This window comes from Eimeria acervulina, genomic scaffold (assembly GCF_000499425.1).
Source record: "Eimeria acervulina Houghton genomic scaffold, Eah_scaff814, whole genome shotgun sequence".
In the NCBI taxonomy this organism is placed as follows: domain Eukaryota; phylum Apicomplexa; class Conoidasida; order Eucoccidiorida; family Eimeriidae; genus Eimeria; species Eimeria acervulina.
This window is the reverse complement of record NW_013547127.1, coordinates 5001-15394: the sequence shown is the minus strand read 5'-3', so window position 1 is coordinate 15394 and position 10394 is coordinate 5001. Positions and strand designations below refer to the sequence as shown.

General features: G+C 42.7%; 2 protein-coding genes across 2 annotated transcripts in view; one reads left to right on the top strand and one right to left on the bottom strand.

Annotated features, from left to right (window-relative positions):
• Positions 1 to 2214: 2214 nt before the first annotated feature.
• Positions 2215 to 3140, bottom strand: EAH_00049770 (RNA recognition motif-containing protein, putative; the record flags this gene model as incomplete). The annotated part of the gene is made up of 2 exons (XM_013391328.1): positions 2215 to 2490; positions 2844 to 3140. The coding sequence occupies 2 exons, from the start codon at positions 3138 to 3140 to the stop codon at positions 2215 to 2217; spliced, it is 573 nt and encodes a 190-aa protein (XP_013246782.1).
• A 3787-nt stretch (positions 3141 to 6927) lies between these two features.
• The window catches only part of EAH_00049760 (WD-40 repeat protein, putative), a gene marked incomplete at both ends in the record, with an annotated part of 5753 nt that continues 2286 nt past the window's right edge, over positions 6928 to 10394 (top strand). Inside the window, 4 exons of the mRNA XM_013391327.1 lie at positions 6928 to 7028; positions 8490 to 9207; positions 9342 to 9592; positions 9750 to 10394. The exon at positions 9750 to 10394 is cut by the window's right edge and continues 34 nt beyond it. Of these exons, the coding sequence (XP_013246781.1) occupies positions 6928 to 7028; positions 8490 to 9207; positions 9342 to 9592; positions 9750 to 10394 (1715 nt within the window). The remainder of the gene's footprint in view (positions 7029 to 8489; positions 9208 to 9341; positions 9593 to 9749) is intronic.

Sequence of the window (10394 nt, the reverse complement as noted above, 5' to 3'; positions counted from 1 at the left end):
CTGCTGCTGCTGTTGCTGCTGCTGCTGCTGCTGCTGCTGTTGCTGCTGCTGCTGCTGCTGCTGCAGGCGACAGGCTTTGGCCTTTTGACACCCCTTTTGCTGCAGTAGTAAATCGCTGCATCACTCCGGTGCTTGCGCTGCGCCTTCTCAAATCAGAACTCGGGTACCTGCTGCTGCTGCTGCTGCTGCTGCTGCTATTGCTGCTGTTCTGCTGCGGGCCCTTCTGCTGTTGTTGCTGCGCTTTTCTGCTGCTTTTGCTGCTGCTAGTCTTGCTGCTGTTGCTGTTTCAGCTGTTTTCCTCCTGTCCTTTTGCTGCTGCAGTTGCTGCTCTCTATGCAGCAGCAGCAACAGCAGCTCCTGATGCTCCTGGTGCTGCTGCAGCAGATGATTGTTTGGTGCTGCTAAGGAGACTGTTCATTGTTTGAGTGTAACTTCTCTCTGTTGCAGGTGCGGCATAACAAAAGAAAAGCAAGCAGCAGCAACAGCAAAAGACCCAAAGTGGATGACCGGCGGGAAGTAAGCAGCAGCAGCAGCAGCAGCAGCAGCAGCAAATGCAGCAGCAGTAAATGTAGCAGCAGCAAATTAATAAAAGGGAGCGTGCTGCCTATATTATACGTTATGTTGTGTCTCGGTACCACCACAGATAAAGCAATGTGCTGCTTTTGCTGCTGCTGCTGCTGCTGCTGTTCCTGCTGCTGCTGCTGCTGTTGCTGCTGCTGCTGCAGGTGGGGAGTGTTGCAATACGCGCGCCCGTCAGCGTGCCCTCTCTAAACCCCAAACCCTAAACCCTCGCCTGAGGGTTTACTAGGGTTTATAAAGGGACTCCTTCACGTGAGGGTTTATTAGGGTTTATTAATGTAAAAACCCTCACGTGAGGGTTTAAGTTTAAAGAAAACCCTCTCATTAGGGTTTAAAGTTTACGATAAACCCTAAACCCTATAGGTTTAGGGCTTACGATAAACCCTCGCGTAAAGGTTTAGGGTTTAAGATAAACCCTCGAATTAGGGTTTAGGGTTTACTAGGGTTTAGCGTAAGCCCACTCGTGATGGTTTATTATTAGGGCTTAGCTTATACCCTCGCATTAAGAATAAGGGTTTAGGGTTTTAAGATAAATTTAGGGTTTAGGGTTTACAGTTGAATAATAACAACCCCTTGCATTTATTAAATTAGGATTTAAGATATACATTTTAAGATAAACCCTCGCACACATCAGGATTTAGGGTTTTATAAATAAACCCTCGCATTAGGGTTTAGGGTTTAGGGTTTAGGGTTTAGGGTTTTCAAGAGAGTCGATCAAAGATAGACACTGGCTCTGCATCACACACCATGCCGCTGCCTCTGCTTCTTCCTGGGGGCCCCCGGGGGCCCCCTGGGGGCCCCCTGAGGTTTGTTTTGATGATTGTTCTGTTTCTTAGAAGTACTAATCTTGAAGGCATATCCACTGAAGAAAAACATAAAATAAAAAGGTGTTGTGAATAAGCGATATTAACAGCAGCAGCAGCAAATGCAGCAGCAGCAAAGGCAGCAGCAGCAGAAGCAGCAGCAGCAGAAGCAGCAGCAGCAGAAGCAGCAGAGAGAAGCAGGAGGAAGAAGAGAAGGAACAGTCGTGCGTGTGTGTGGTGATATTTGTTTAGATGCAAACCCTAAACCCTAAACCCTAAACCCTCGAGTGCTACGATTGCCGGAGGCGGAGTACAAGAACCTTCGCTAGGGTTTACTTGGGCCTTTTAGGGTTTAGGGTTTAGGGTTTATTAGGATGTTAGAGGCATTGTTGTGAGGGTTTAGGGTTTATCTGCGTCTAACAGGATTTACTATTGGCGTTCAGCTAGGGTTTATAATTAGGGTTTACAAATTAGGGTTTACAAATTAGGGTTTATAAATTAGGGTTTATAAATTAGGGGCTGCATGTGAGTAAGGCTTAGGGTTTAGGGTTTGTTAGGGTTTAGCATTAATGATTAGGGTTTAGGGCTTCGGGATAACTAAGGTTTACATATACTTAGGGTTTAGCGTTTTAGGGTTTAGGGTTTGGGGGAGCTTCGGGTGTATAGCGGAGAAGGGTTTAGTACATAGGGTTTATATTAGGGTTTATAAATGATGAGGGTTTAGGGTTTAGGGTTAGTGAGGGTTTATGAAAACTTAGGGTTTATAAAAGGGCATTTTCTTGTGCACCGATGACTCTCTAGGGTTTAGCCCTTAGGGTTTAGGGTTTAGGGTTTAGGGTATATTTGGGGTGTACGTACAGGGTATATCACTCTCTTCAATTTGCTGCACTCCGCTTGGCTGCTGGGTTTTGTCTACGACAGAAACCTTCAGACGGGTTGGAGTTTGTTGATGTTTGAGGTGTATAGGCACCTCGTCTAAACCCTCTTTATTATCTCTGATCTTCTTCGGCTGTATATACACCCCATTAAATGTCTTTGCAGCAAATGCTGCAGCAGCTTTCTCTCTATAAGATACTTCAGCTGTAACCACACGCCCTCGTGCATCCATCTGCACATACACCCCAAACCCTAAACCCTAAACCCTAAACCCTAAACCCTAGCTGGCGAGTCCCAGACCTTGCACAATAATAGACCTACGTATAAACCCTATAACGGTTTAGGGTTTAGGGTTTGGTTTAGGGTTTAGGGTTTACCTTAACACCAACAATACTGCTTCATCTCTAGGGTTTAGGGTTTACTATGACATGAACAATACTGCTTCATATTTAGGGTTTAGGGTTTACTTTGGCTCCAACAATACTGCTTCGTCTTTAGGGTGTAGGGTTTAGGGTTAACTTTGACGTGAACAATACTGCTTCATGCTTAGGGTTTAGGGTTTAGGGTTTAGGGTTTAGGGTTTACTTTGACGCCAACAATATTGCCGCATCTAGAGAAGTTTGCGAGTATTTCTTGTTGAGTGATATCAGGGGGTAGGCCTCTGATAAATACAGCTGAAGAGACATTTTTAATATCATCTGTATATAAATCGTTTAACCACAAGTGTTCATCATCTTTATCATCTTTATCGTCTTTATCTTGTCTTCTTAAACCCCCTTTACCTTGTCTATAAGGGGACCCAGGTAGGGTATCATAGGGGCCCCCTAAGAAGCTCCTGGGGCCCCTTGAAGCAGCAGCACTTGAAGCTTCTGTTATCCACATCTTCACATGTCTATGTGCTGCTTCTCCATATCGGGGGGCCCCCCTCCTATGGGGGCCCCCTTCATGGGGGCCCCCTTCATGGGGGCCCCCTTCATGGGGGCCCCCCTCATGGGGGCCCCCTTCATGGGGGCCCCACTCATGGGGGCCCCCCTCATGGGGGCCCCCCTCATGGGGGCCCCTTGAAAAGGTTCTCTTATGATAATAATCCGACTCTTCTCTTTGTTTTTCTGTTGCATGTATATGTCTCCATAGAGTTGATGAAGAAGAATATATATTAGGGGACCGCGAGCGAGACCTAGAGGGCCTTCTCTTATTATAATTATTATTATAATTATTAAATAATACTCTACGATAAGATGAAGCAGATGATGATGATGATACAAATATCTTATCTTGCTTTGGCTTATCTGCTGTACATGCTGCTGCTAGGGCTTGAGATAGAAGGCTAGGGGCCCCCCCAACCCACGCCTTACTTCGAGGCCCCGAGGTATCTGGGGGCCCCCGTCTACGAGACATATGGTTTAGGGTTTAGGGTTTAGGGTTTAGGGTTTGAGGGTTTTGTGCTCCTCTATCTATGAGGAGGCTGTGATTGGAGGGGGCAGAGGTATTGACACCCGAAGAAAAAGTTAAGTGTTTTATCAACTCTTAAAGATATATTTAATTAAAAGATATAAATAAAACAAAGAAAATATAAAACAAAATGAAGGGGGCCCCTCAAACGCAGCAGCAGGGGGCCCCCCAATAGCCCTGTGCAGCACAGCAGCAGCGAGTTGCTGCTGAGGGTTTGTTTATTAAGAAGAATAATTTATATATAAAATTAAACTAAATATTTAATTAAATATCTTTTTATATGCTTCTATTATTATTTTGCATGAGACAAACAAACGCAGCAAAGAGATCCAGCGAAACAGCAACACACTATTGCTGCTGCTGCTGCTGCTGCTGCTGCTGCTGCTGCTGTTGCGTTCTCGTTTCGTGCACTAATTAAAGCGCAGCAAAAACAATATAAAATAAAACAAATAAAATAAATAATAATATATTTTATTTTATTTTATCATTATTATTAACAGTTATGATTTAATATTACGCAACTATTTCTAGTACAATTGTTGATGCAATATTATATAATACTAATATCGTATAGGATAATAAACTAAATAATTATAATATAATATAATATAATATAATATAATATAATATAATATAATATAACATAACATAATATAATATAATATAATATAATATAATATAATAAGTACATAAATGAATGCATAAATAAATACCGATAATTAAACATAATGAAATATAATTAGATAGATATATTTAAATAAAGATAACAGATAATAAAGATAATAAAGATAATAAAGATAATAAAGATAATACCTGATCGATCTTCTGTAAGCTGTTCCAGAGATGATCAAACCTCTGATGAAATATCTTTGCGAATATATCTTTACGTTTCCAGAGCGGAAGAGATAAAATAAATAAAATAAAAATAAAGACTGAAGGCAGCAGCGCTGTTGTATTTCTTGCTTCAAACCCTGAAGAATATATATATATATTTATCATATATTTATTCATTTAATATATTATACTTTTAAATATATTTAAATGCTCTAATTACAGTAGCAATATAAATATATATTAAGTGCTGTTCTTGCTTCAAACCCTGAAGAATAATATATATTTACTGTATTTTTATCTATTAAATAGAAATAAATATATTTAAATCAAATATTAATAAATATATTTAATTTCAATATTAATAAATATATTTAAATATTATAGTTTAAATAAACATAGGAATTGATATTATGAGAGAATTCATAATATTATATATGTATATATATATATTATAATAATAACGTTTATATTTATTTTCTTGTTAATGTTAATATTAGTATTAATAAATATTAATAGTAATACTAGGAAATATTAATATTAATAATAAGAAATATTAATATTAATATTAAGAAATATGAATATTAATAATAATATTTATAGAGGCTGTGCAGCAACACGCTAGAATTTTCAAGAATTAGGGTTTAGGGTTTAGGGTTTAGGGTTTAGGGTTTAGGGTTTACCTTGTAGTTTATCTGTGCGTGTCCTGAGCAAGACGCTACAATTTTGAGGAACTAGGGTTTAGGGTTTAGGGTTTAGGGTTTAGGGTTTAGGGTTTACCTTGTAGTTTATCTGTGAGTGTTCTGAGCAGTACGCTGGCTTCGTGAAAGTCAGCAACTTGTTGATCTTGTAGTGTAGCAGCGCACCAGAGATTCGCAGTAATTTGTTTGTTTTCGACGAGCTGAAAGGCCAGATCTACGAAGGATATTTTTCTTTGAATATAAGTAAATAAGTCTTTAACAAGTGGCTTGTGAATTCTACTTAATAACACAGAAAAGTCTTTACCGCATGCATACACAGCATCAACAAATGCAGGTAAACTGTCCTTAATTAGCTCTCCAGATGCTTCTTCAAAGAAATATATATCTCGGGTGTATATGCACATAGAAGAAGCAAATGTTTTAACTGCTTCTCTAATGATTTCTTTGTCTTGTTGAGGGATAATAGGTATAGATTGTTTATGATCGATTAAATCTTTATAACAATATGAAGGAGAGCGTGAAGAGAAGACAGAAAAAAGTGTATCTTCAAATATCATATACGATGATAATTCTTTATTTAAATGCATGCGCGACTCTTCAACCCACTGCTGAACAAATATTGTATATAAACACCAGCCAACTTCTACTAATAAACCAGCTGTCAATACACCCCAACTAATCCAAGACGCTTGCATGCATTTTATATGCGATTTTCGAAGCAATTCTTGCTGAGCTACCGGGTCGTTAGGGTCTATACAAATACACACACACACAATTTATATATATATGTAAATATCATATATATTATATATTATATTCTATATATATATATATATATATATTACATGATATACAAATACAATTATCATTAGCAAAGCATTTATATATATATAGTATATAGTATGTTTATATATATTTATATGTATTAAGAATATAAGAAAGAATATATAATATATACATATATATTTATATTTATATATATATATAATACAAATAAACGGCTAAACTAAATTTTTCTTTATAGTATTGTATATGAATATATATACATATATATAAATATATAAATATATATATATATGTATATATATTTATATATACATTAATTTACTATGATATTGATGTATACGTAGATGCATGCATAACATAATGCACAAATAGAAAAACAAATAAACAAGTAGAGACGAGCCGCACCAACGAGTAAACGCAAACAAACAAATGAAAGAAATAAAACGAAGTTAAAACAAAACTATATAGCTAGCTGACTAGCTAGGTATAGCTAGCTAGCTGGCTAGCTGAGCTATACACGGATTGCTACATCAGTTGCTACCTGGCCGGCTAGCTAGCTAGCTGATTGGCTAGCTAGCTAGCTGGCTGAGTAGCTTGCACGGGTGTACGACTTCTCCAACTAACAAGCGGCAGACAACCAGCTAGCTAGCCAGGTGGGTAGCTAGCTAGCTAGCTTGCTTGCTAGCTAGCTAGTTGACAAGCAACAGCATAGCTAGCCAGTTACTTCCTTCAGCAGTTGCCTCAACTAAACAGAGCAGCAGCAGCTAGCTAGAGAAAACCCCCAGCCCTGATAGCTAGCTGGCTGTTCTAATCTTCTTGTATTTGTTTTGCTGTTTTGTTTGTTTTGTTTGTTTTTGTTTGTTTTGTTCAGTGATGCACTTCAGTTGCAATTGCTGGCGATGGTGCGGTGTATGCGCAGCTCTCTGCACACTGGCTGTTTGCTGCAGCTGAGCTGCACGTACACCCCAACTCAACTGCCTGTGACGCCTAGGCTAGCTGGGTAGACGTGCAGCTTTTTACCTATCTATCTATCTAGCTAGCTAGCTAGCTAGCTACCCAGAGGAATCAGTAGTTAGCCTGCTACCGAACTACGTAGTAGTTATTTAGCTACCTAGCTAGCTACCTAGCTAGCTACCTAGCTACCTAGCTAGCGTTGCTAGCTAGCTAGCTAGCTAGCTATTCGATCTAGCTAGCTAGCTAGCTAGCTAATGAAGCGCTAGGGGCGATCTTTACCTGGAGGTTTCATTTCCTTCCGCTTGCACCACCGCCAGAAGGACTGGCGGGGAGGCTGCTGGGGGGTAGAGGTCTTCATGAGGGCTTCGGGTGTATGGTCAGCTGCTATTTGTTGAGAGCGTCGGGTGTATGATCAGCTTTTATTTGCGGTGTATATACACCCCAACAACTGCTTTACTGTAGTCGATTTGGGCTTCTTCTGTTGGCCTTTGCCCCCAGAGCATTCCACAACAAATTCGTGTTGATATCTTGAAGGGATAAACAACTGTATTTCAGGTGTATACGCACTTCAGCAGTTTGAGGTGTACGTACACACCAGCAGCAGCGCAGATTTGATGTCTACTTTAATATTTTTTTCGCATTTTAGAATATTTAAAGTAATAAATTAATAATTCAAATTAATTTCCTAATATTATTAATAATGAGTTCAGCGCCGCCCAGCAGCAGTATAAATATTTCTTCACTTTACTCTCGCGGCTGCGTGGTGTCTATCTATACACACTAAGAGAGAGCAGCAGAATAAAGAACGATAAAAGTAAATAAATTGATGAAAAGAATTAAAAGAATTAATTTTTAATTTAATTCTCCTCTTTTAAATAGAGATTTCACTCAAATATAGACAGATCTACAACAGCTTGTAGCTGCAAACCAACTACCTTGACACCGCCTCTCTCTGCGGTGTATGTGCAGCTCATAATACACCATGGGTATATTCTAATTAAATAAATAATTTTTTTCTGAATTTAAGGTTTATTTTGAATTTATTTCATGAAATTCACCTCTTTTTACACCTTAATTCCCTCGGCGCACCTGAGTCAGCCCCGTAAAGAAGCCGCCGTCCAGTCATAGAAAGTCTGCTGCATGTATACAGAAGCCGCTGCTAATATAGATGTGGGGCTGCTGTTTTTCTGCTTGATTTGCAAATTATAATTAAAATAATTATTTTTATTTATGAATTCCTCGTGTTGGTATGCACGAAGGCGCTTACTAAACCCGCGGGAGCGGGCCGGCTGTCTAGGGTTTAGGGTTTAGGGTTTAGGGTTTAGGGCTTACGGTTTCAATACCTTCTTCTTCGTGCACGGCTCGATGCCTTCTTCGCCTTTTCTTTCTTTTTCTTCTTTGTTTATCTTGTCAATACACTCAGCTAGACCAACCTAATCTCCTGGAAGGTTGGCGCCCCCCTTAGGGTTTAGGGTTTAGGGTTTAGGGTTTAGGGTTTAGGGTTTAGGGATATGGCGGAGTTGTCAGAGACGTGGCAGCCCCGCCAGCTGCTGCAATCATTTTGCAGCCAAGCGGCTGGCGTAACGGTGCTGCGGCTGACCCGTCCTGTAGCAGCAGCAGCAGCAGCAGCAGAGGGATCAGCAGCAGCAGCAGCAGCAACAGCAGCAGCAGGGCAGCAGCTGGATGTGCTGTTGTCGCTCTATAGCGATTCGCTTTGCTGCGCGTTGCTTCCAGCCTCCGCCCGTGCAGCAGCAGCAGCAGATGCTGCAGCAGCAGCAGCAGCAGCAGCAGCAGCAACAGCGGCAGGGACATCACCGGGGGCAGCAGCAGCAGCAGCAGCAGATGCAGCAGAAGGCCCCCTTCCCTCCTACCTGGAGACTCAGTTTTGGGGGCCTTTGCAGCTGAGTGATGCTGCTGTAGAAGATGCTGTTTCTGCGTTTGCTGCCTGCACATTGACGCAAGAGAGCAGCAGCAGCAGCAGCAGCAGCAGCAGCTCCTGCAGCGTAGGGCTTGTTCTCTCCTGTGGGGCGTCTGGCCTCATGCGGCTGATGCTGCTGACCCTGAAGCCAGAACTGCAGCACGAACAGCAGCAGCAGCAGCAGCAGCAGCAGCAGGACCCTGCCTTGTTCATTGCATCACAGAGGCTCAGCAGCAGCAGCAGCAGCAGCAGCAGCGAGAGCCCCCTCCAGCCGTGGGCGCAGTTGCAGCAACTGCAGAAGTGGAAGGTAGGGGATTTGTTGCTGCTGCTGCTGCATTTGCTGTTGCTGCTGCAGCTGCTCATACGCCTTATCCTTTGGGGTTTAGGGTTTGCAATCTAGGGTTTAGGGTTTAGGGTTTAGGGTTTGAGGTGTATCTTCAGGGGACTTCAAGCGTCGCTCGTATTGCATGCATTTCCGAGCCTCTCCCGATCTTTCGCTCAGCAGCAGCAGCAGAAGCAGCAGCAGCAGCAGCAGCAGCAGGAGCAGCAACAGAAGCAGCAGCAGCAACAGAAACAATACGACTTGCTGCTGTTGGCTGTGTGGGAGGCGAAGTCGAGGTGCTGCTGCTGCAGCAAACAGCAGCAACTCCGTGCTGCTCCCTGAAGCATGCTGCTGCGGTTACTGCCCTCAAGTACGCCTGCTGCTATTGCTGTTCCTGCTGCTGCTGCAATTTCTGCTCCAGCTGCTGCTGCTATTTCTGCTGCTGCTGCTGCTATTGCTGTTGCTGCTGCTGGTATTGTTGCTGCTGCTGCTATTGCTGCTGCTGCTGCTGCTGTGTTGCTGTTCAGGTTTCACCCGTCTCGCGCGCTGTTGGCTGTCGGTACTGCTGACGGTTTGCTGCGGGTCTATAACCTCTCCTTTGTAGCAGCAGCAGCAACAGCAGCAGCAGCAGCAGGAGCAAGAGCAGCAGCAGCACCAGAGCATGTCCCCTTCCTAACTCTCACAGACCATGTAAGCAGCATCACCGCCCTTTGCTTCGTTCCTGCTGCTGCTGCTGCTGCAGCGCAGCAGCAGCAGCAGCACAAGACAGAGCCTGGCTCACGGAAGAGTGCAGCAGCAGCAGCAGCAGCAGCAGCAACGCAGTTTGGAGACTGTCTCGCTTCTGCTGCTGCTGACTCTCTCATTAATGTCTGGTCCTTGAAGCCGTTGCCCCACACTGCAGGGCTACCCGTGCTGCAGCAGCAGCAGCAGCAGCAGGATTTGCCGGAAGTGCTGCAGCACATTAGGAAGAGTGCCTTGCAGCTACAGAAGCGCCTCCAGCAGCAGCAGCAGCAGGAGCAGCAGCAGCAGCAGCAGCGGAAGCAACGAGGTTTGCTGCTCTTGCAAATGCCTACACTTGAGATAATAACTTCCTTAGCTGCAGATACTGCAGCAGCAGCAGCAGCAACAGCAGCACCGCTGCTGCTCTCAGGAGGGGCTGAGGGAGTTGTGAA